Genomic DNA, 27,027 nt, shown 5'->3' with positions numbered 1-27,027 from the left:
TTGTGGTTCGAGTTTCAAATAATGTTTAATGAATATCTATACTTATAATAAATCTGTAGAGAGGTCAATTCTGTACATGAAATATATTTTCAAAATAACTATCAGGGGGTGATTAGTGATCGATACCGATGTCAAAAATGCAATCGGTAAAATTTTTGTCTGTCTGTCTGTATGTTCCTTATAGAAACAAAAACTACTCGACGGATTTTAACGAAACTTGGTACAATTATTCTTCAAACTCCTGGGCAGGTTATAGGATACTTAGGAATTCCCACGGGAACGGGAATTAGAGGGGAAAATCCGTTTGTATGAAAAATCTAAACCGCTTGAGTTAGACGTTTGAAATTTGGCATACCTTAATAAACTTAAAGCTTAGTTACAACAGGATATTGCAAAATTCCCGCGGGAACGGGGGTTAGCGGGAAAAAATATTTGTATGAAAAAATCTAAACCGCGTAAGATAGATGAAGGGGGTAAACGGGATCCACGTGTACGAAGTCGCGGGCGGCCGCTAGTCCTACATAAAATTAAATTAAAATTACAACAACAATACAAACAGTAATGAAGCACAAATCCATAACATTAACTGTTACCACGCCACAGGTAATTTTACACGCTGCTGCGGTTAGAGTACCTAATTTCGTGACTAACATACTAAAATATCCGAATTGTATTTTAAACATAGCCATGACTACATCCGATAGTTGTTTTGAGTTGCCTGTGATGCACTCAATCGATATGTTACCCGGTAATAAACGAAAAAAAGGAAAGTTCGCAAACTGATCGTTGTTTATCAACTGCAAGGATCACTGCACACAGCAGTGAAGCTGCAAAAACAACGAGCACTAGGTCAGATTCTCATTTAGCCAGTTCCGAATTAGGAAGTCCGCTGCCGGTTAGTTTCCGAATAAATCCCGGCATCGCTTTTGCTTTTTGTTAGTTAGCACTTCGCTATTGTTTAGTCGTAGTTCTCTATCGCGAGGGAAAAGTGATAGCTTTTTCTTTTTTAAATGAAGTGATTCACGTTTGCGAAAAATGTACCACGTAAACATGGGCGGAGGATGCCTAGTCTAATTTATATGCACCGAGTGAACGCTCGAAGCTGGGCGTGGTGCCAACTCTTTATCAGGTGTAAACAAATGATTCCGTGATAAAATGAATTATGAGCGAGATGTTTTGAGGTTGAACCGGACCGGAATCCTGGCACGCGCCACTGCAGCGCCGCGCGAGACAGTAATTTTCTTTGCAAAAACCTTATGATATAATTTCCAAGTATGCACTGCACTAGATTTACCAAGCTGAACATTTTATGTATTTACAGTTAATATAAATTAAGTCAGGTTTGCACGTAGCTTTGCTCCGCAAATATTTAAACGCTTGCTCTAAAATAACATTAATTTATAGCGAATTGGGTTCAATTACAGAGTTATACGCTCATTTAACCCGAAATCAGTTTTAACATACTATTTTATTTAACGTGCCGAGGCAGCATTAATATTAACTTTTTATCCATTTTTGAAAAATGCCTTCTCAACTCGATTAATTATCTAGTACCTAGGTAGGATTTACCGAAACACTGTATTAATTTTGGAAAATAAAAATATGTCAATAAATACTTCACCCATTTGTTGGTGGCTTATTGAGTTGAGGTCAAGTCAAGGTAATATTTGTGATCGATATACAGATATTTTCGAGTACTGTACCTATTACTTGGTGCCACTTGTGTTCTCTAGCTTAGCGCTTAGCGCAGACCACCGATTTTTAGTCGGCCGATAATTAATTTGTGCCCGATTCTAATTTGTATAAAGATTCAATCGGTGTAATGTGCGCACTTCCATACATGCCCATACTGATTAACTGCCTGACTAAACTATCGGCCGACAAAAAGTTAGGTGGTCTGCGCCTAGGTTAAAGGGTATTCAACAAATCTTGCTTTTTTCAGCAGTTTTCCGAGAAAAGTACCTACATACTACTTAATTATCCAAGTAGGTAAGATACCCGTCAAAAAGTACAAAAAGCATACATACCAGTTAAAGTGCTCCCTATTCTTTAGTAATGCGTCGTCGCCTCTGTTTTCGAGCGTGGTTCCGTGGTGGTAGTACTTTGCGCTGAAGCCGAGGTTGAACCGGAACCCTGGCACTAGCCTCTGGAGGGCCGACTGGGAGGCCATCAGAGCCTGCACGTCCTCCTCGTGTAACCGTGTCCCTGGGCAAAGAGGGTTCATGTAGTGATTGAGGAGGGAATGAGGACCGAGACATGAGGGAGAGGGTCAATGTCGCCAGACATGAAATGTGCGAAGAAGTTTTTTAGAATGAGGAGGAAATCGTTGATTTAATAGGATAGAAATTAGGTAAATGGATTTGAAAATTACTTTCGTTTTTAGTTGTCACAGTTAAGAAAGGTAAGGTATATTAAGTGCACGAGTATTGAACATTAGAAAACTACGTTCAAGTCAATAAAAATAGAATTCTGGTGACTGAAAACAGTTGAAAATCAAGAAGAATGGTGACCAAGATCTGGCGTACCTCTCTCGCCAACGAATATGTCATCGATATCGACCAGTATCCACCTGTCGAGGCTGAGACTGAGCTGGCCGTGGCTGAGGTAGCTCAGCGCGTCGAGGAACAGCAGCCGGTGCAGCCAGAACTGCAGGCCGGAGCCGAATAGCACGCGTTGCACGCCGTCCCAGCGCCCGTGGTCTTGGATCACAGTCGCTAGGGGGACTCGTTCTTCTGTACGGGAGAAAAAACAACACTAGAGGCTTTGCTAAGCAGAATGTCTTTTAGTGCCTTTTCTGTTCATTGTATTATCATATTTCTTTCTTAGGGGCAAAGCGCTGCCTTGTGCTGTACGGTGACGGAAGCAAACTGTCAAAAGACCGCGTACTGCAAGCGCTCTGTTCTATCGCTACGTAATAGCGCAGAGGTGTGTTTAGCGCCAGAAGATAACGTGATCACGGTACAATACAACTCAGCACTATAACGCGGACAACTCTGTTTTGTCTAATTTTCTGGTTAGCTGGAAGAGAATGCCACATGGCATTAAGCTCGCTTGTTGTACCACTGTTTTTTATGTGTGCAATAAAGATTTTAAATAAATAAAATAACTAAATAACGCGGACAACTCAGCGCTATAACGCGGCGATAGAACGCAGAATTTTAGTGCTTTAACGCTACTAGAATCTAGGAACGTGTTCTGTTTGGCAAAACCCTAAAGACTCGAGTAGGACATGAATGTCCCGCAATACGTCTTGTCGCTAGGCATGTCAAGCGAAGTCGTGCGATACCGGACGACATAGTCTATGTAGGGTGATGTCACTCCACTCCAATAGCCCAAATTCTCATACGTATTCGAGTGTTGTCGTAGACTAATTGGATAAGATTGGGAAAAATATCTCGTTAAGGGCCGGACAACATGACTACACATCTGCAATTTCCGAGATTTTCAGGGACGTGTGCTCAAATGTGTGTAGTCAGTCCTAAATGTAGACACTAATTGACTGGGATTAGGATTTCCTGGCATAACGGCTTTACCGTAAAATTATATGCTAGAGTTTCACATAGTTAAAAGCGAATTGCCACTGCTTTTCTTAAATTATGTAGGTCTAATTTAGTTCCGTTAACCTAAAGTGAATAACATCTGCATTTTGATCCAACAATAATGTCTTTCTTAGATTGTATGAAGGTAAATCTATTATAATTTAAGCTAAGGATTTAAAGCTCTCCTGTGCACTTTGTATTCCTTTGTAAGCCTGGAAGTTATGCAAGCTAACATTAGCGGCAACGCCAAGTGCGCTTTGAGTGTTTTAGTGTCTTGCATAATGCTTACTTGCAGTGCCTTAAATATTAATCTACGAATATAAAATACGAAACCGAAAGTAGGTAATAAGAGAACGAGACTTTTATTTCACACCATTGCATTGTTCTTTACATTATTATTTATTGATACAGAAAAAAAATTAGGGATAAATTTGCCCATGGAGAAAGAAGACAGGGTCTCAAATAACCTTGAAGAATAAAAGATAGTATGGGAAACCCATAATTTTTAAAGTTGTCAAAAAAGACTGCTCTGAATAATGTGTTAGTCTATGACAGACCAAATCAACGCGAGTGAAACCACAGCACAGGCACTAGCTTGTTTATAATATTCCTTGAAGTGTATTAGGAATACGATATTTGATTCTATGCAGCTATTCTGTGATATTTATTATGTGCGACGGGAGCACGTCTGGCGCTATTCAATTTCCTTCAAAAAGGTATAAAGCTGAGCTCACACTCGTTTTAGAGCTTTCAGGCACAGGATACACGGCTGCATTTAACTATAAAATCGTTTTTATTGATTCAGATTCGGAGATGTTCACAAGTAATGGCTATTAAACTAACGTATTCATAGATGCAGGTATGAACATCTGCTCACATAATTGTTATATGATGACCATAAAAGTCAAATTGAATATCACAGTTTCATAACCGATTCTGTGATCTAGAAATCCTTTACAGTCACAGTGGATAACATTACCTACACACGAAACTGGTTTAGCGCTGACTCATTTATGTTTGTAGACTTGAGATTTACTTTGGAAATCCATGAACTCAGTTGAGTTCATATTTGTTTAGTTGTAAAGGGCCAAGCGTTTGTGTATTGGCCTTGACAACAGTCGAATAGTCACCGCCGGCTGCTCTAGGCCGATAGCAACTAACATTCGGGTCTAAGTGTAATGTTGCGTATGATTTAGATGTGAATTATTTTGGCGTTCTGAAATTCCTTTCACCATATTTCTGGAAACTTTTATCAACTTGAGAATAAACGATTATCGTATTACTAAAGTAAGTACAAGTGATTGCTAGTAATTAAAAGGTGGGAGATCGAATGTCATAAAACCACTAAATCTCATCAAGCATTTAAAATTCTTTAGTTATTTTTCGCGCGTGCGCGTGACGCTACTGACGTTTTACTTCTTGTCATCTGTCATTCCTAAACTGACAATGGATAGCGAGTGGCCCATCGACCATTCTTTCTATCGAGTATTTTCCCCAGAGTTCTGAATGAATCTCAATTTCTCCCAAATGAGGTTTTAAGTCTTTGTCCTGTGGAAGTGGNCTGACTGCTGACTTACCGTTAGTGCCGTACTCGTTCTGCCTTAGCGCCCATGCCACAGGCTCGTACGTGGAGCTATTGGCCCTGAACACGGTCCAATGGTCGCCGGGTAACGCTCCCCACGCCGTCTCGCCGGCTCGGGCTAGCCGGAGCACCGGCGACGCCGGGTTTAGGGTCGCGTCCTGAACAAAAGCAAAGTCAAAATGTAGGGCAGCGGAGTTGTTGTAGGTGTTGATTGAAAGGCCGTGGTTTCACTAATTAAGTTTATTGCCAGGTCTGCACAGTTTAATACACACAATCACAAGTGTAATGGCCGGAGTACGAAACGCTACTGGGCGCGAAAGGCGCTAAAATACATACGTCACAAGATCGAACGAATGAAGGAATGAATGAGTTTTAGTGTTGGAACCCAACACAAAATAAAGTCTGGTGAAGGCGGGAAGCGCCAGGATGAGGTCAGCGCAGGTTGTTTAATAACTCGCAGTTCTATCCCCAAGACTAGGAGGACACCGTCAGGATCTAGTGAGTAGGCCCTGCCCATCTGGCAGGGAAAGCCTCACATGACGTGACATGACCCACTGGTTTCCTCCTCAGTGGGTATGCACTTTTCATGCATTTCCTGACGAAAAAATCTCTCGTTTTTGTGTGAAGGTCACGGAAAGCGCCTGGACGCTGACAACGTAGAACTGGTCGTTGGGGAAATACTTAGGGGAGGTCTTTGTCCACCTGTAAATGTCTTTTGTTTTAGATTAAAGAACGAGAGTCAAACGGCATAAAAAATAGCCATCATCAAATACCAGGTGTTAATCCTATCGCGGAGACATGTTACGTGGTGCACTATACCATGTATTTCACTGAGTAGATTTTTCAAACGTGAGGCACTAAGCTGTGCTTGTATGGCGGTACCTTAACACAGTTGAATACATTAATTTGTGAAAGCTTTATTCAAATTACTGATTACTTTGCGACTCGTTCGGCTGTATTTACAGTTGTATAAATAACCCTATTTGAAAGTTATTAATAGTCAAACTATTTATACAGCTTGATTGAGTTGGATTATAAAGTCTGCAAGTTCGATAGCATTAACTTTAAAGCAAATATTTACAGCACAATTTATAAAATACATATTTTAATATCGATTAAGTAATACTGATTAAATGGAACAAAAACATGTTTTTATTATTGAACACGTAGAGTTCACTTTAATAATACCGATAAAATGAATTCTGGGAAAATCGAGAGCAAGCGGAGCGCTGATAATGACCACTTCGGAGACTAGTAAATATTCCGCAACATTAAGCTTTCTCAACTGAAACCGTTAGCAATAATTACCAAGTTCATTATTAACATTACGAGGTTATTCAAAGTCGTTGGAAAGTTAATATTAAATTGAAATAGAAATGAAATTCGGGTATCGTTTAGGTGCAAAGTTTGGGGACTTGCCTTCAGTCGGAGATTGGTGTGCATGAAGAGTGGGAATCCTTTGAGCTGTGCGCCGACCAGGGTTTCCTCGCCGGGCGTGGCGAAGGCGACGACTCCGACGGAGTATTCGCGGCAGTACTTGTCTAGCAGTTCTCGATTCCACTTGTCCATGTTGGCGTACTTGGAGAGCGATTCGAACATGATCACGCCGTAGCGGCCCTTGTCTAGGGTGGTGAGCACGGGCAGACTCTTCCCTGCGACCTCTACCTTATACCTGTGTACAAAAAAATCAATAAATGATCAAATTGCAGTTAATTCACAAATTAATATTAAAATGTATGAAAAAGTATACGCTCTACAATAAATCTCGATGTTAGATAAACCAGGAAATACATAGATATTATTGCATGAAAATAACATCTTAGATAGAGCTGTAACGAATCGATGTACAGAATTTCTAATTAATGAGCTGTCGCTAAAATATGCGCGAGACATGATTTATAGCGTATTAAATATCTAACTATAAACCTTTACGTCACATTATGTTGGACGTCCTCATTCTCGTATCTTGACTAATAGGCGCTTCGACGATCCAATGATATCAAAATATATGTAACGCTAATTTACAGTACTTGAAGTAACATTCTACAGTGTGAGTCACGTTAAAGTGTACATATGAAAAAAGATGAAACTAGACCTATTTTTATCGACAAAAAAGAGGTCAAAAATTTTTTGAGATTTTTTTTAAATTTTTTATAGAATTTTTTTTCTTTCAAGTACTTATTGTAAAGAAAACGTAATAACTTTTAAACTAAGAGGTATATCCTGATAAAATAAAAACACTAATAATGCTAAATAACAGACAATACTAAAAAAATACATAAAATACTCAGAAAATGCCAACAAATAATAAAAAATGATACTTTTTGAAAAAAATCTGCTTAAAAATTCGTGTTTTTTTGGTTATTTGATAAATTTCTCCAAAAAATGCCCCTATAACAGGTGGTTTTTATTGTTTTGTATTATTCTCTATCGTATTACCTTTGTAAAACCAAAAATTGCATGTCTCTATCCCTATCACAACATTTGCTATGATCGTTTGAACTAAGCCTGTCCGGGCACGCCATTCAACGCATCGTTAACCACGAAACTGAAAATGGCTCTAGATTTGTAATTTTGATAAAGACAAGTTAGATTTCAAGTAAAAACAAAAGATTTCGAAGTAAAATAAGCATTTTAGTTAAAATTAAAATTGTCCCTACCTGTAGAGGAGAATAATGTTGTGGTAGGCCTTTGTTCAAACTATCATAGCAAATGTTGTGATAGGGATAGAGACATGCAATTTTTGGTTTTACAAAGGTAATACGATAGAGAATAATACAAAACAATAAAAACCACCTGTTATAGGGGCATTTTTTGGAGAAATTTATCAAATAACCAAAAAAACACGAATTTTTAAGCAGATTTTTTTCAAAAAGTATCATTTTTTATTATTTTTTGGCATTTTTTGTGTATTTTATGTATTTTTTTACTATTGCCTGTTATTTATCATTATTACTGTTTTTATTTTATCAGGATATACCGCATACTTTAAAAGTTATTACGTTTTCTTTACAATAAGTAATTGGAAGAAAAAAAATTCTATAAAAAATTAAAAAAAAATCTCAAAAATTTTTTGACCTCTTTTTTGTCGATAAAAATAGGTCTAGTTTCATTTATTTTCATATGTACACTTTAACGTGACTCACACTGTATAGTATAACATTGTGCCCATTTAGATGGCTTAACTAAGGTACACAATTGGGTTGATTAATCATGTTTTTGAACAAAACTATCCCAACTTTTGTGCTATGTTGAAACGACCTATTTAAACAGAATTTGAAATGAGCTCTACATTTTAATCAATTAATTAAACGCTATACAGATAAATTGTTAACTACTGCCTTGATGGATAGGCGTCTTAATTTTGGCGTAAAGCAACACCAATTTATTAGGGGGATAATATTTCAAGAATTGCGTCGGTAAGCAGGCACTTCATTAGCTATGTACCTACTCGAATATCCGCCGGCGTTATTAATTTAATAATATTCAATAAACATCATTATACAATGTATACAGAAGTATGAGATTTAATAGATACCCGAGATGACGGCGCTACTCGGCAGGTATTTATTATAGCAATGTCTGCTTCCGCATATTTTACTTATAAATAGAAAATAGGACAGTCAACACGCGAAGATATTATGCGTTCCATATCAAACCCTCTTATCTCAGTGAATAAACATGATGTGAATACTTACAACGATAGTAAATATTCAAATGTTATATGCTCGCAAATGATTTCTCTTTATTAATTTGATAACGTTGGGAAAATGAATACGAAATAAGTACGTGTATTTCGGTTTTACTATCGTCGTTTCCTATACTGAATATGCGTATATTTTTTTAACGGCATATCATTTTTTTTGTAAAATAGCATCTATTACAGCTATCCCGACTACTATTACTAGTCTCTCGAAAGGCAGCAAAAAGCTTGAATGCTTTAAAAACGTGGTTGTTATCAAAAGTAACGACCGACTTAAATAAATTATAACATTTTGCTAAAGATGTAGTGAGTGACCGTTGCGGTTTCCGCCCGTTTTCAAGACAAAGCTCCTATCAGCTTTTACAGCTGTACGGAAAAGCTAATCAAACGATCTGAAAAGTGTCTTGTATTCATAACATTAAGTGTCGTTTTTCTTTGTCAGGCTGTGAATCTTTTGAGCCTTACCTCGTACATTTATTCCATTAAAATATGCTTCGGGGATGACTTTGAACCTTTCATTTGGCTTAAAAATCGTAAAGGAAGCGCCGTTGAAATTCAAAGCAAATAACCTTAACCAAATAGTAATCAAAGCAATGATGGTCGACCCTTGTCATAAAACTGTACAATTTAAATAGCATCCGCGGCCTCCCCTTTTCAAACAGAGAACAAGCGCGGTCGAAGTTGATTGGCAATATTGAAAATTGAACTGTCCAAACATTTCCCTTTTAGGATACTTTCCAATTTTCAATCCGTTTACCAAAACCAACAGATTCTACAGGTCTTTGAGTGCGGAACAGGTCAGCAGAATGCGGCGATATGCTGTATGAAATATGCTGTGGCTATTGGCGACCATTCATTTTGCTCCAGTTAAGGTGGGTTTCAATTTGGCAGCGCAAGAGCGCTACATAGCTAGGCGAGTGGAAACTTGCAAATAGCATTTACCTATTCGCCGGTGCGCCTTCGCCTAACGGGCACTCGTTGGGAACTTTGAGCTGCCCGTATAGCAGAGCTACTCCGCCTATCAATATCGAACAAGTTGCTAAATAAGTTGTAGTAATTTGTTTGTGCAAACTTGAACGATCATAAAGCGAGGACGTGATGAGGCTGACTATTTAACTTGCGCTAACATGTTTCTAATTACCTTAATTAGTGTCCTGCCATTAAGCGAGAGAGCGCTCGGTTTAAATTAGAGCGCACGAAACGGCCTACTTTAACCGTGAACCGAATGCGACGAGGGCTAATTCGTGATAAGGGAGCGCGAGTGAGTTCAATAAAAGGGGGCAATGTCAGAGTTCGCGACGCCACCGACTTGCCCATTTCTTAGATAACGGCGGTTCTCCACACAAGTTACTGTATAGTTAAAGAAAGACATTTTGAATTTAACTTTCATTTTCAGCGTAGCCGTTTTGATTGTTTTCCTAGAAAATTTTACAATCAACCTTAAAAGAAAATAGGGGGACGAAAGGGCGGTCACTAATCACTTACCATCGAGTTGCTATTTGTTTACTTTCCTTCTACGAAATGACAATTTCATTGCCTGACTGTTGGGAGTATACTTTTCCTTATTTATTAGGGTAGGTACGTGTTCAGACGATCTTTGGAAATACGGGTGCAAGTAGGTCAGTTCAGAGAATTGAGAAGTCGGGTATGAAGGCGTTTTATGAAGTAATTCCGCTGTATGGAGGTTATAGAGGTCAGACAGCAATCATTCATTCTAGGTCAAGCGTTTCCAGAGAAAAAATGGATCTAAGGAGCCAAGAGTTACGAATCGTCAGTTTCTGCTAAAGTCAGACGGCGTTAACATCTCTTCTTCAATATAGCTATTTAAGTTAATGCTACGAGAGTTAATGGAGTCGTAAGTATATAGGTATAGTCACTAAGCAGCGATACAAAAGTTGTGAGTGCACACGAGTGTTACTGGGCGGAAAGGTAGCTACGAGCCGTAAAGGCCATATTAACTTACAACAACTGAAAGTCGGAGAACTACTGACAAAACTTAGAAAGTCTCATTATGATAGTCATGTTTTATAAGTGACAATTCTTTGAGTTATTTTATTTGATTTCACTGGTGGTTCTTGCAATTTCGGTTATATTCAATGGCTGGCAAAATAAACAAGCCAAGGTTGGGCTAAAAATAGGTAAAAGGCTTTCAATTACTTACTCTAAAACTAAATTGGGTCCGTAATAATAATAAAGCTGGACTATTGAACTAGTGGTGGCGCACCGGGTCGCTCAAAACTATTTATTCAGATAATTCGAAATTTACTACGAAATTTACTACGAACGAAATTACCTAGTTAAATTACTACGAAACTTTTTATAATATGTCTTCGCTATTGACAAATTAACATTGGAAACTTTTTTGGCTTATGAATAAACTAAACTTTTTCCTGTACCTATATGTAATATAAAAGCTGTATGTTTCTTTCATTAAATAAATAAATAAATAAATAAATAAATTCAGTGAAAAGATTAGGACATTTGAGAGGACAAGGGGACAAGGGAAGTTTCAAATAGGTGAAACGTTTTACCCTGTTCGTAATTTCTATAATGACTTTGAACCAGTTTTGTTTTCACAAAATCTTACAGGATGATTTATAATTTTGCTCGTATTCTGCACAAAAAATGTGCGATTGTGTGAAGTTGTACAGTACAGCAGTACTAAAACAATTAAGAAAAACAGGTAACCTACTTCCGTTGGAGCAATGTTTTTTTTAATCCGGGCTGGAGGAGAAAAACGCTATTAATGGATCTTTAAAACTGTTTTCTTATGCCCGTTTCTGCTTTATTTTTAAACTTGAAAAATTAAATAGGGTCCCATTATTTTAAGGAGCAACCAGTTACACGTTACATGCGACAATTTTTATAAAATACTTGTTGATCGATTAAGTTTATTAAGATTTTAACGTATCAAGGAGAACCCTCTTTCATGCTTTTGCATATTACAATAACAAACCGCCGTGATGATGTCACTATTTAACAAACTCAATTGACTAACCTCTGACACAATGTTTACGATCACACGTTTTTCAGCACTTCTAAGACATCTCTGTTAACCTTACAAAACCATGAGTATGCCAACACAAAACAAACCCGAACACATTTATAAAGGTAATCCCTTTATGTGCGAGGCGTACACAATCGCCTAAAAAGGTTGAATGTTTGAGGAGCAAAGTAGGCACACAGTGGGTATCGGGCGTAACGAACTGCATTGACGCAGGATGAAGGGTCTATCGGGAGGGCGGCCGGAGGGCATCGGCCAACGGAATATCCATTAGTGCTCTATTAAAAAAGCGATTTTCTCTCTTGTGCCACTATAAAGCCGACTTTACGACGGGCGGGAGCAATAAACGGCGGCGTTTACATCACAAAAGGGTCAAGTGGACGTAACAATCAAACTGGAAAACAAACTAGAACACGTATGAGGAAATGTCGCTCCGCTGCTGTGATGTTTCCACCGCGAGCTCGTGAGTTTGTAACGAGTTTGACGCGAATATTTTCAGTTTAGTGTCACCTATTTAAACAACATTGGATTTGAAATCCTCCGAAAACACACATCTTAAATTTAATCAACCCAAATTACTTCCCGCTATTCCAACAATACCAGAATCATTAAGAGCACTGTCAAAATAGTGCCGTCTGCATGTTAAGTTGTTTCATTAATATAAATTAATTTTGCTATTATGAAGCCGCAATATCGCTTCGTAACATTAAGAATTACGGCAATGGTTACAGTGAAACACATTTTCACCTAAAGAGGAAATGCCATTTGGAGTATGAAACTTGGCATGCTCTTACGGGGCGTGCTTTTGAGGAGATTAAAGGAAACTGTGTCAAAACGAGTTAATGTAAAGTAATTAAGCCGTTTTGACACAAACGAGCATTAATGGAGAACTAGGCGGTGAGATAGGGGGCGGGCCGGTGGGGTCTAATGGCACTACTAACTAACTAACTGTTGCCGCAACGACGCGCCATCCGCTCGTGGAGGAGGTTCGACTTGCTGTTGCCAGGCTACTTACTACTTCTAAAGAGGTTCTGATATTAGAACTTTTACTAATTTACACAATGAACTAGCTTTTGCTCTCGGCTTCGCCTACATGAAATGCGACGTGCCTGTCACAGAGTGTATAGGTATGGCAAGTGTGTTATCCATCCAAAAACACTTAATTTACTATTACCAAAAGCATAATGTTCATATCGTTTAAATGATCAATTCCCCATACAAAAATTCTTCCCCTATTTCTTTCTACCCTTCAAAATTTATTTATGGAAATTCGCAAAGGCGAAGAAGGTTCGAGTTCCTGTTGTCAGGTTACTTACACTTCTAAAAACGTTCTGATATAAATACGATCTCTACTTTACCCTTTCCTTACAGATAATTTTTCAATCAACATTATTGTTTTTGTAGTCACTCGGATTCGCGGAGGCGTAGGTAGTTAGTTAGGTACAAATTGCTGTTGCCGTGACACTTTTCGTCGGTCTAATATCTTAGCATGAATTCTTCCAACCCATTTTGAGTTTAGGAAAGATTTCAACTTACAATATTGCTTTTCGCGCAGCATATTTCGTCTATGGTATTACATTTGAATATGGTCGAGGCTGTGCGCCGCTTATGCCCTACTAATATGCGACTGTAAAATTATTCAAAGCTTTTGGCACATCTCGCGTCAGGCCGTTGACACCCCCTCTACATCCACTAGTCTCACCTTGCTTTATATTTAACTAGCTTTCCGCCCGCGGCTTCGCCCGCGTGGAATTTTGTCTGTCACAGAAAAACTTTATCGCGCGCGTCACTGTTTCAAAAACCGGGATAAAAACTATCCTATGTTCTTTCCCGGGACTCAAACTATCTCTATGCCAAATTTCATCAAAATCGGTTGCGAGGTTTAAGCGGGAAAGCGTAACAGACAGACAGACAGAGTTACTTTCGCATTTATAATATTAGTTGGGNCCGCTTATGCCCTACTATATGCAACTGTAAAATTATTCAAAGCTTTTGGCACTTCTCGCGTCAGGCGGTTGACATCTCCTCTACATCCACTAGCTCACCTTGCTTTATATTTAATTAACTTCCCATTACCCCTAACACTGTAAAAGCCAATGGTTGTTATTAAATTATCTGCTAACTAAGCCACATTGCATCGCGAGGTCGGGTTAATGTTATTAAGCAGTAATACGAGCTGGGTCAACTGTGGACTTTAAATAATAAATAGAAATTAAAACAGTGACTGCGTTTGAACAAGTTTCATTTACGTTTGTGGAATCTTAATTGTATTTGCTTTAAGTAATGCTATTACGTTTATCTCAGAAGTGGAAAGAGTCTGAAAATAAATATTTAGTGTGGCGATAAGTAATGTTAAATTACAAATTCTTAGAAGTCTCATTTCAGTTACAACTTGAAGCTATTTGTGCGTTTTATTTAGAATTTGCCGAGTTCGAAGAAAAAGTCTTTTTCAACTTTGAAAATACACACATTTTAGTTTTCCATTCCAGTATACCTAATGCGACTAGCGATGGAACGTAAAATTTTCTGAGTTTAGAAAAATTCTTAGAGGAGTTGTTTGTTCGGTCTGAGGGGCACTCACTGTCTACTGGTGGGAGCAAAAACTAATGGAGCTAAGTTGTTTACTAAGTAGGTACGTCACTAGTTAGGTAAAGAGGGTTGCAGTCGCAAGTTCCTTAATGGTTATACCGGCATTAGTAGTAAAACTATGCGTATTTGCGCTAATAACTTCAACTTAACTTCGATAACAGTATTTAATATAGACCGAGTGTTAATATGAGTTCGTGTTAGTCCGTTTTATTTGATATTAATTAAGATTAAAGTAACGTTAATGTGGCAGCTTTTCTTTTTTAACATTTTATCTGAGTTTTTATATTGACTAAATGCAGCAAACTTTTTAAAACCTTTCATAAAATACTTTCTACAAGTTAAATAAAAATATCCGAACTATCGATAAGAGGCGTTAAAAATGTAACATCCACCACGAGACGTCCAGCTTAGCAATCATTTATTCAATCGCTTTTACGGCAGCTTCCAGAAGGCGTCGAGTATTTATCAAGTGGCAAGTGTACCATGCCCGGACAAACGTCTCACGAGGCCCGTTTATGCCACTTACGGGACCGGCGCGCCCCCCGAGCCGTTTGCCAAATTAACGCAATCACCGAGTTAACCGTGCAGTTTATGAATACTTGGCGTACTACGACAATTGATATTTATGAAACTAAGCGCTTTATAGGCTTATCTTGACGCTGGGGTCGTTAAGTCTCTTAATAGGGTTGTCGCGGTTTAAACGCGTATAACGATAGTAGACCGCTACCGCAGATCTCGATTGCAAGACTGTATTTTTATACGTTTTTATTATAATTACTATGTATAATATGTATGTATTAAAAAAAAAAAGGATTTAACTAGTATATCCGTTAAGCTAGCACCCATAACACAAGCATTAAGTTGCTTACTTTGGGGCTAGCTGGCGCTGTGTGAAATTGTCCAAAGATTTATTTATTTATTATTTATAATGACTAATGACTTCTCAACGTAACGGTCTCAGCTTTAAACTCCACCTTTTAAGTATCAACAATTTTATTAACATTGTTGTCTGAAATGAGCTGAAATGAAGCAGACACCACTCTTTTCCCCGCAATAAACTCATTAAGATCCCCTTTCCCCTCTACGCAACACCATCGAGTTTGGGCTATTGACCCAACTTTTACCCTTCACAATATTCTTTCAGGAGATGAATTTTTTCATAACATCCATTATTACCGGTGCCCTCAACATAAGCACGAGATTAAGACAACATCAAAGAGGAAAAGAAAGCTTGAAGCACTTCTGCAAAAAACGTTACGGAGGAAAACTAATTCCGTGACTCGTCAAACATTTCATGAACAAGCGCGGGAGAAACGTAGTTCGTTGTAGTGTTGTTCTTACTTAGTTCGTAATCGTTGCTCGATTACGATTATACGGCAGAATAGCAGCTCCAAAGGACAAAAATAAATATGAGCACATTGTTATAATCTACTAGAGTATTAACGTTTAATGAACTTGTAATTAAGATCACAGTGTAACAAACAAGACGACATATTAAAACGGTACCTATACCACTAGCTTCGAGATAGGCGTTAATTAGGACTTATAACTAGTGCTATAAGATATACGGTAACAATTTTAAATAAGTACTTTTAAAAATGACAACAAAATATTTCTCAAGCTATTTAGTAGGAAATACCATGGTACTTGTACTTACTTTCTAATGAAATACAGAATGTTTATTGAAAGTAATAAAAAATATGTCTATCCACGACACCTTCAAAATCAAAATAATTTTAAAAGCTGCACGCGAAAATTAAAACTCATCTGAAAAATCGGCACCCGAACGAGGTTATTGTAGTCCCATCACTACCTTAGAGAGGGGCTCAAGAGGAAACCGATTTTTAACCCGACGCGACGCCAGAGCAAAAAGTCAGAAGCGGGAGAGGACGCGACAGATATAGGTGAGGGACTACGGGCGCAGTAAATCATGAAAGTACTAACAAGAAAAGCAGTTTGTTAGAGAAACAACTGCAAACTATATACCGGAAGTTTTCCAGATATAAGTAGGTTTTTACTTGATAAAATGTATAGGTAAGAAAGAACGTTACGCCGTTGGTGTCCTTATTAAAATAAATATTAACCTGCAAGTATATTATTTTTTATGTTTTCGCGAATCGCGTTCCGTGGCATACGTCAATACTTCTGTATGTTAGGTACTGTAAACAGAATCAAACACTGAATGCGTTATTTTTCTATTGTTACTTCAGAGTTGAGAGGAACTCTGATGAAAGTAACCCCACAAAATAATAATATGCTCGTTCACAGGCTGTACCTACATAGTCATAGAAAATTGTCATCCATTGACAGTATTTATTGTCATCCAGCCCAGTTGCCCTAGCATCGTGATTATCTGAGTTTGACCCAATGTATATTTTAATTTAAATCTTTATACATACTGAACAATAAATCTCCCGTCTGCACTCGCGCAAAGTACAAGTACATAAATACGTCCGCGCATACAGAATCAAATCTCACCAGCGCGTTATTTTCCTATCGATGTACAAACACTCATCCGGCGGTCCCTACCGTGATTCGACCTCCCACCGCACATACGGAACACCGTGTATAATNGAAATACATGATTTCGCATGAATTATTATGAATAATATTAACTACTTATTTACCTCTCAGTATCATGAGGCAACTTCTGTGTTTTTATTATTATTTAGGCAGTTAAATATTGCAGAGTATTTAGTACACCATTTTCTTTATTTTCTTCCACCATACACAAGAATACGCGTGCGTGAGTCAATGTTCCCTCGTATGTGAGGCCTTGTCGAATAGTATCCTGTAGGTGGGCCATCGTGCGTGTTTTGTTTTCGATGTAAACTCGCGGAGATGAACAGGCCTGTTCTTACTTAGTTTGTAATCGTTGCTCGATTACGATTATACGGCAGAATAACAGCTCCAAAGGACAAAAATAAATATGAGCACATTGTTATAATCTACTAGAGTATTAACGTTTAATAAACTTGTAATTAAGATTACAGTGTAACAAACAAGACGACATATTAAAACGGTACCTATACTGCTAGCTTCGAGATAGGCGTTATTTAGGACTTATAACCAGTGCTATAAGATAAGCTGCTGTGCTATAGGGTAACAATTTTAAATAAGTACTTTTAAAAATGACAACAAAATATTTCTCAAGCTATTTAGGATAATGGTATTCGTACTTACTTTCTAATGAAATACAGAATGTTTAATGAAAGTAATAAAAATATGTCTGTCTATACACGAATTTTAAAAGCTGCACGTGTGAATTAAAACTTATCTGAAAAATCGGCACCCGAACGAGGTTATTGTAGTCCCATCACTACCTTAGAGAGGGGCTCAAGAGGAAACCGATTTTTAACCCGACGCGACGCCCCAGAGCAAAAAGTCAGAAGCGGGAGAGGACGCGACAGATATAGGTGAGGGACTACGGGCGCAGTAAATCATGGAAGTACTAACAAGAAAAGCAGTTTGTTAGAGAAACAACTGCAAACTATACAGGGTGGAAACGATAAGTGATCTCATCCGATTATTTCTAAACTATACAAGATATCGAAAAACTGGTTACTGATCCTGAAAGTGCTTCACGAGCTCTTTCAAATGGTGCTAATAATAGGTTTCAGAATAAACTGGAACTATCCGAAAATTCAATGTTTCCAGCTTCCATACATTTGGTAAAGTTACATGATTTTAAAAACTACACAAGATATCGTAAAACTGGTTACTGATCCTAAAAGTGCTTCACAAGCTCTATCCAACGGTATCAATATCAAGTTACAGAATAAACTGGATCTATCCTAATTCAATGTTTCCGCCTTCCATACATTTAGTACTATCACAGTCATGGCACTCATCTCTTGATAATTTTATAGCAAGTAAAGCCTAAATCTAATGTTTTTCACAAATAATTTTAAATACGATGCAAGTTACGAGTTAATTTAACCGACTTTTTAAGTTTATTAAAGAACAAAAAATAAATTACACTTCTAATAATGTGTCGTCGGCATACATTTAGTATGGAAGCTGGAAACATTTAATTTTAGGATAGTTCCAGTTTATTCTGTAACCTATTATTAATACCGTTTGAAAGAGCTTGTGAAACACTTTCAGGCTCAATAACCAGTTTTTCGATATCTTGTATAGTTTAGAAATAATCGAGTGAGATCACTTATCGTTTCCACCCTGTATACCGGAAGTTTTCCAGATATAAGTAGATTTTTACTGGATAAAATGTATAAGTAAGAACGTTACGCCGTTAGTGTCTTATTAAAAGAAATATTAACCTGCAAGTTATTATTTTTTACATGTTTTCGCGAATCGCGTTCCGTGGCATACGTCAATACTTCTGTATGTTAGGTACTGTGAACAGAATAAAACACTGAATGCGTTATTTTTCTATTGTTATTAACACCATGATTATCTGAGTTTGACCCAATGTATATTTTAATTTAAATCTTTATACATACTGAACAATAAATCTCCCGTCTGCACTCGCGCAAAGTACAAGTACATAAATACGTCCGCGCATACAGAATAAAATCTCACCAGCGCGTTATTTTCCTATTGATGTACAAACACTCATCCGGCGGTCCTTACCGTGATTCGACCTCCCACCGCACATACAGAACACCGTGTATAATCCTCCCGTCTCCACCCTCGCAGCAGTACATACATCAATTCGTCCGCATATTAGCTGTCAACGCGATCGACTCCCCGCGTAAAAACAAAGCAAACACGACTCGGTGATAGTCACCAGCCGAGCCCTCGGCAAATGTTGATAGCAAACTTTTGAAGGTACGCCCTTTTAGCGAAATACAAAAATAGAAAAGCTTTGAAATATTTATTTGTCTACAAGAAAATGTACATTGAATACGTAATAATCGCCTAAATCTTTCAACAAATAAAAATTAAAATGTAGGCGAGAGCAACGCGTAAATCGATAGCGCCGCGTTCTCTTTGAATTTCAATATGTTGAAATGAAAAAAAAAACTGAAAAATTTATGAAATTCAGAGTAATCTGATACTCTTGATGCATTCGTTGAAAAGTCGATGAGGTTTTTGTTTTGTTTTAAAATTACTTATGTAATTTCTGTTTGTAATGGTTGCCATTGTTCCGGTTTCAATATTGAAATGAACAAAATTTGAGTTATATTTAGTTGTTATTTAAATAAATATAATTCTGACGCAAACACGAACTGTATTAGGTACGTGTTTATTAGTCCGATTAGCACATGCACAGTGCAATTGGTATGGCAAGTTGGGGACTTCATAAAACTGATAGCGGGCTGCCAAAACTGTTACAATAAAAACGAAACGTGCTATTTGAGCCAGTTAAAAAGAGATGCACGGGAAATTGGGGCAGTGACACATTCTTGTTGTTCGCAAGTTTCAGTATTTGGTGTTTAAAAAAAACAAAGACTGAAAAACGCCATTCACAATTTTCGTCAGTTGTTTCAGACGATAAAACTTTTAACCAGTCGGCCAATTATGACGTTATGTTGTTTTACATTATGCCACGATAAAATAATATATGATAGTAGGGTACGAGACGTATTTTTGGGGCATTCGAATTGTAATTTGTATAGAATCTGCATCTATCGTATAGGAACTCGTCCAGTTTCGTATGCTCCATGATTTCTAACGTTTCAAAAATATGTTCCCCTAGTTCTCGTCTGTTGTTTCGTTCGGTGGATTAATACATATATCAAGGGTCAAACACATACCACGTACTCCGACAGAATGGGCGCACTCGAGTGAAGGGTACTTAACTCAACAATGGTTTGGTTGCGTTAACTCTTTATTCTGCCAAATTACCTTTGTGGTGCCGTACCGGGAAATGTGAAAATACGAATGAAGTTATAGATATGTATGTTGTTTTTACCCGGTATTCGTTACTCTTTGTTTTGTAGAGCGAAATACGGTGCATGTTGACATGTATCCGAATTGTTTTTGTAGTTTCGGTGGTAAAATTGTACTATAAATGTATTTGAACTTGCAGCTATTGGTCGCCTCGTCAACCGTTACAAAAACAATATTTTAGAATGATTTAGCAACGACAAGGACGATGGGATCGTACCTTAATTTAGTTTGTAAGTTGATCTGACAATGACGCATTTTACCGAGTCACGAATGGTGGTGAAGTTGGAACAATTAGCAGAGCAGAGTTTTTGTATAGAAATGTTATGGCTCCTCTACACGATTAGCGGTTACTCGTTTGTAGTCGCTGCATGATCATGGTCTATAAATCTGCTGTCGGATCTTCAGCATGTATTACCTAAATATCCAGTAGTGCACGATTACGAACGATCATAGCACAATCACAGACGAGTCACGATCATCGCCTATTTTATATGACCTTACCACTTACCGTATACGATTAGCGACAAGCAGCTCGGCGATGTCGCGCCCCAGTCGCGAGTAGGCCGACTCTACGATGACGAGCACCTTCGCGTCGATGCGCAGGCGCGCGTCGGATCTGTGGTCGCGCGCGGCCTGCTGCTGCGACGCGAGCAGCGAGCATTGGGACAGCGGGCGCGGCACGCGGTCTCGCCACACCAGGCTGTGAGACAAAAGACAGACGTTATTATTTTACTAGCTTCTAGCATGTCACATTATTACATGCTTTCTTAGCCTTGGCGCAGACCAACGATTTTTTGTCAGCCGATAGTTGGGTCCGATTCTAATTTGTATGAAGAATCAATCGGTGTAATGTGCGCACTTCCATACATGCCCATACTGATTAACTGCCCGACTAAACTATCGGCCGACAATAAATCGGTGGCTATTGGATATCCACACACTTCTACATCCTTCAGTATTTATTTTTACCTAAAAGGTAGCCTGCTTTCACCTCGTAGGCTTCACATAAATGTTTAAAATTTAGGCGCGAAAACCGGTTTGTCCCAGAATGTACACTTCGCAAAATATTATAGGTACAAACAAATTCTTCTGCCTTTATATTGGTGTGGAAAAGTGTGCATTTTGGGAAGTGCACATTCTGCGTCAGACCCGTTATACCAACAACGGCAGATTTTTCCCTTTCGCATTTAAAATATTAATATGGATTTATATACGCTACACATATGAGCGGGTCAGCACATTCGGTTCGCAGTGTTTGTTGAACGGCAAAGCCTCTCTATTGGCTTTTATCCCGAACATTCATCTACATTACCGTCCGGCTGTGCCGATTAATGCCGGTCCGCTTAAGTGTATAGGGCCCTTTACAGACAATTATTTTTAATAATAAAATTAGGAGCACAAACCGGTAAAATGGGATTTTATTAAAACAGCTTTAAAAGTTTTACTCATCCTATTTCAACCGACATTTAAGATTGTCCCAAAAATAGACGAATGTGTTTTTGCTTTGCTAAAACTAAATTAGTAATGTAACTACCAGTTACAACAATTAATTACGTCCAAAACATTTCATAATGCCGAAACTTAGGAGCACGCAATGCTATTTAATAATTAAATTTAAATGGAACGAACTTTGAATGGAAGCTTATTTATTATCCAAAGGCATTTAACCGTTAGTTCCGAAGTCAATTAAGATTATAACGCGAGAGAAATTCTCTATTATTTAGCAATTCACAACCTGTTCAAAAGTTTACTATGCATTTAATAGAATACGAAGTGTTTGTGAGATTAAGATGCAAATTGTATATTAACTAAGTAATCAGTTGCGGTGAAATTTAGAAGAAAATCAATCAAAGGCTGCCAAAGTTAAGGTTGCGTTCGAAGTTGGAGCCACATCAAAGCGCCATTAGCGTTTATCTCTATAGCGTAGAATAAATAAAGGTGGAATTTGTGAAAATATTTCATCGGAGGCAGCTGAGTCCTGCGAGCCGCAGCTTGTGGCCTCTTTGCTTTAATGAAAACCACGCCTTAGCCAACAGATTGGAAACTCAAATGAAAAGAACATAAAACGGTTACTGCTCGGAAGCGCGACGCGACGACACACATTTACAGACGTTTGATTCGTTTGGTAGCACTACTATTAGATTAAGTGAATTTAACAGCCTTAAGGCTTGGTATTTCTTCTAAAGTAGGTATTTCGCGCTGTCAAAATCTGCGCGCGCAATTCTTCACCGAAAACAGCGCGTCAAAGAGCTCCCGCCACAATTTCCAGCTACACAGTATAGAAATACGCAGTTGGTTAGGTTAGGTTGACTTCCTTCCCTTCAAGCGTCACACTCACAACACTTTCTAATAGAAATCACTTACCCTACCCGGCCTTAAGTTCCTCAACAGCGATTAGGTGTAAATGATCATAAACAATACGGCTTCAAATCAACGAGTTCTGGGCGCGGTCTCGAAGCAGCTTCCATTATTAATTAGCTCGAACACAAGTTTTGCTATAAATTCAACTGAGTCGGCGAAATTTGCCGCCCCTTGCTGCTCATCTCGGCGGTGTAATTTTAAGCCGATAAAATAAAATATTATCATCCTAGCTTCACGACACCAACACTAATTACATGAAATCACGTTATAAATTACTCTGAAATATTCGCTTTCCCATCCTAATTTATCCGTGAATAGGTGCTAAACAAAGCGCTACAAGGACACCCGGGACAAAGCCTTTTAATTCGTCTGAGAAGAAATTTTACGAATTAACTGGCAATTTAACGCATAACGTATTATTATAATTGGCCATAACATCTTTATAACACTTTGAATAATAAGGCTTGAATGTGTGCGAGTATACTAAGACTTGGAAAAATTTAAGATTGTCTAAAACGTTTTCTCTGGGAACACAAACGAGATAAGCATGAGTATGCAAACATGTACGAGACGACACTTCTCTATATAAACACGTGAGTGCAGTTAACTGTGTTTTTAAAACTTCGCTCCAGATGTTTCTAAAGCGGCATTTTGTTGAATAAATACAATCCACTCGACATCGTTCTGAACCTAATGTTAAATTTTCCGTATGACAATATTTGATATACGAGTGGATGTTCTCAGGAAAGTTGACAAAATATTTAATCGAGAGACCGTATCACATCGCATGCGGAAACGATGTCGTTGATCTTTGCTTTCGGCACGACATGTTTGGGAATACACATACACGTACCTAACAAATTGAGACATTGGATTCGATAATCAGTTTTATTGTTTTAGCTAAAGTCAAAGCTAAAGTACTTTAAGCGTACATAAGAATTTATAATATGCTTTCCAAAAGGTGTTACGGATTTTACGATGAAAAGCGATAGCCGAATTAGGTGGAGAGGATAATAGAAGTGAGTGTGCAATCTCGAGCGAGCGCTCACCCGACGTCGATCGGCCATGTTCGCCCAGACTCCCCTGCATTATTAACGAAGCACCGACTGAATACCGGTATAAGCAAGGCTGTACTTTCGACTTGCCCCATTTATGAAAACTTCAATATAATTCGCCCCGGCATTGTAAGCATCAATTTCTTTTGCAACATAAAAATTCTTATCTACTTTGTTTGAGCGAGCTGTAAAAGTAAATGATTTGTGTTGGTATACGTAACAACATTTTGAGTGTTTCTTCATTTTATCATAAGCCTTAAGCGATGCGGTCGTTAGAGATTTTTTCTTTCCATGACGCGGATAATATCGTCTTTACGAATATGAAAATTCTGTGGTGATTTAGCGTAATCATTTAACTTTTAAAACAGATGAACTTGCATTTATTTATATGGACTTGTTGAATGCTGACTCTACAAGAATCTAGTTATTTTACTGAAACACCTACATTATTGGAATATTTCGCAACAATAGAGAGGCCATAATATTGTGTCAACAATGAATAGTTTCACGAGCCACGAGTGTTAAACGAAGCATAAAAGAGATATCGAATATTAATCACTCGACGGCGGTGAGAATTGGGCATCATTATTTTATGATAAGCTGCAACAAACATGCCCCACTAATCCCGGCATATTAATGGAGTACTGCACTGACCGACTACTATAATGATATACTATTAATTCATATCAACGCATTATTTGCTCAAATTGCCCCGATAGCATGTAAATTGAATACTGTGCAAATGACGGCATATTTTCAACTAACTACGCGCGCGATAATTAATTGAGTTTCGATACGTAACACGAGATAATTCAAATAAATAGGCAGTTGTTTTGATAGAGCGGCTAACGTTAACTATATTGAATCCACGTTTAACGATTGCGGAAAACGGCAAATTAAGTTTCAACTTGAAAAAGTGTGCCAAAAAATAGTATATCGAGACGAGTTCTCAAATGATTTTCTTTCTTGTTTATCAAGACTGAAACACTATATTAAAATTCAATGTCAAATGACCCAGCCGTGTGACCTTGTACTTAGAATTGCTAACATAAAATAATGAAGGCAATTGCAGCAATCTTCTGAACAACATCCTCATAGAGCGCGTTCATGTACTATCTAGATATAAAATAAGACTGAATTTGTCTTAAAGATTTTTTTAAATATTCTTGTCTTTTTGCTTTACAAAACGGCCAGCGGCGATTACTGTCGCAAAGTCCGAGATATGGCGAAAAACCGAGTTAAATATTAAAAGACGAATGCAAATAAAAGCCTCCAGAGTGGTAGTAGAGTGTTATATAGCCACCGTTTCCGTCTATTTAAGAGAGTTCAAGGCTCTGACCTCTGCATTGGGGCCGGCCGGTCTCACCGCCAACAGTTAACAGCTTATAAACTCTATATAATTAAACAGCAGCAACCTACACATTAAGTATTTATGTTTATAGGATTAGGCAGCAATTTCGTTTGTTTTGGGAGAAATTGTGAAGTGTGAAAAGACGCATTTAAGCTGAGTCATAAAAGAAAATCTCTAATTCAGTCGAAAATCTTGATTAACGACAACGTAAAAGACTTAAAACTTTCATGCCTTCTAAGATCAAGACGAGCGCGTTAACATTGATAACAAATTGTTTACTTTGTAATAGATAATTCTATTCGACATCAGTGCTATCATTGTACAATACATTTAGACGTTTTTTTATTTAAACGTTTGCCCTACATTTAACGATTTGTATATGTCACCGTAAAATTGTGAATTCCGTCAGATTANAATATTTACTGTGAGGCTACGCCTAGTAGTTTTTTTTTTTAAATCGAAATTAAATGATGCGATTTGGGTATTTTGGTGAAATTACTAAAAAAATTCATATAAAAGTAGCCGCCTGGCATGGAACGTGTTATGGGGGCTGAAAATATAGGAAATGACCCATTCTATCCGCCAAATAATTTTGGCACACGATGCGCCAAACACCCTGTATACTGTTTTAAACATACTTTACAATAATAAGTGATCATATTCCATATCAAGCAAAACCATTAAATCATCTTTTAATCAATCTTTTACAACGTATTTTTCCGCTGGGTTCCGAACTAAGTAATTAACAATTAATCGTAACTAGTTAAAGGCCAAGGGTAGTTAAATACTCAGAATTTAGATAAGAACACCGCGCGGTAGGTACAAATCTATGTATAAGTATGTATGAATCTTACTTTTAAGGCCAGATCATGACCTAATTATCTAGGCGTCACAAACATATTTACAATTTATGAGTCTGACGCAGAATGTGCACTTTTCAAAATGAGCACTTCGTGAAATGCGCACTTTTCCATACTTACTGTACAAACAAACTCTTCAGCCTTTATATTTCTATAGAAAAGTGAGCATGTTGTTAAATGCGTCAGAACCCAATTTACGTTATACCAACCTCGTAAAGGGCACGGTGACGTAGTACGTATAGAAGAATATCGTGAGGACGGATAGCAACATGATGCCAGCGACGCACTTCCTCACGTTGACGTGACTGGCCAGCCAGAAGCAGCATCGCGGCGCCGAGCCCTTGTGCGCGTGCGCGTACTCGCCGCACTCCAGCAGCGGCGTGCGCGCACCCTTACTCTCGCCAGCCATCCTTAACATCTAATCACCACTATATTTACACAGAAAAGTAACACTTAGGCCTCTACGAATATCACTGTACAACGTTTCTATCTGGGCACTCTGACGGCCGGGTTTGTCCTTGGTCGTGACGTTTTCTGTCGCCACTTGCCGTGTTTCCACATTTCATAGTGCAGGTGAGTGTGAAGGCGCCACTGCGCAGGGTGGCTGGGAGCGCGTGCGCCGCGGTTGACGGCCATCTCGAGCCGACAAACGCCGTTTACGGTTTAAAATGGCCGCCGACGCATTATGGCGGGTTGTGCTCATCACGGCGACGTCGTGTGCTCCCGGGGACAGAGCTCACGACATCCGTGTGTGGAACGTTGCACTGACTCTACGTCTCGAGTTCATCAGTAATATCTGAAACAAAGAAAATACTTATAAACAAAAGCTCAAGTTAAAATAAGTATTGCGTCCTCTTAATTACATCGGAAGTTTCCATGATACCTATAAATAACTCTTCAATAATACGTGTAAGTGATACAGAAAGGTTCAAAGAATATTTCAAAAGTATTGGAAAAAGAGGCATTTAAGTAGTTAGATGTAAGCCTAACCGTGCGTGAACGGTCCTAAATTATACCCTTCGTTCATGAAATTACGGGTCTGAAAGGCTGATGGTAACTACTGCTCAGTAATAAAGAGTGTTATTGTAAACGTAAATTGGTCAAGACGTGAAATAATATTTGTACTT

The 27,027-nt window shown here is 38.1% G+C and overlaps 1 protein-coding gene across 4 annotated transcripts in view; it reads right to left on the bottom strand.

The window, feature by feature from the left end:
- sfl (N-deacetylase and N-sulfotransferase sfl) overlaps positions 1-27,027 on the bottom strand; it is a 106,772-nt gene that overhangs the window by 24,004 nt on the left and 55,741 nt on the right. For 3 of the 4 annotated variants that reach the window (XM_028312499.1, XM_028312500.1, XM_028312497.1), the window contains 6 exons: positions 26,110-26,696; positions 20,782-20,973; positions 6,541-6,793; positions 5,117-5,279; positions 2,526-2,732; positions 2,028-2,205 (listed from right to left, as the gene is read on the bottom strand). In XM_028312499.1, the coding sequence (XP_028168300.1) occupies positions 2,028-2,205; positions 2,526-2,732; positions 5,117-5,279; positions 6,541-6,793; positions 20,782-20,973; positions 26,110-26,318 (1,202 nt within the window). In that variant the 5' untranslated portion in view covers positions 26,319-26,696. Of the gene's footprint in view, positions 1-2,027; positions 2,206-2,525; positions 2,733-5,116; positions 5,280-6,540; positions 6,794-20,781; positions 20,974-26,109; positions 26,697-27,027 lie in introns of those variants that run through there. The other variant, XM_028312501.1, reaches the window with a different exon arrangement.

This window comes from Ostrinia furnacalis, unplaced genomic scaffold (genome assembly GCF_004193835.3).
Source record: "Ostrinia furnacalis isolate ACB-3 unplaced genomic scaffold, ASM419383v2 OfSCF3968, whole genome shotgun sequence".
Taxonomy (NCBI): domain Eukaryota; kingdom Metazoa; phylum Arthropoda; class Insecta; order Lepidoptera; family Crambidae; genus Ostrinia; species Ostrinia furnacalis.
The sequence above is the reverse complement of the archived record's forward strand: the minus strand, read 5'-3'. Positions and strand labels throughout refer to the sequence as shown.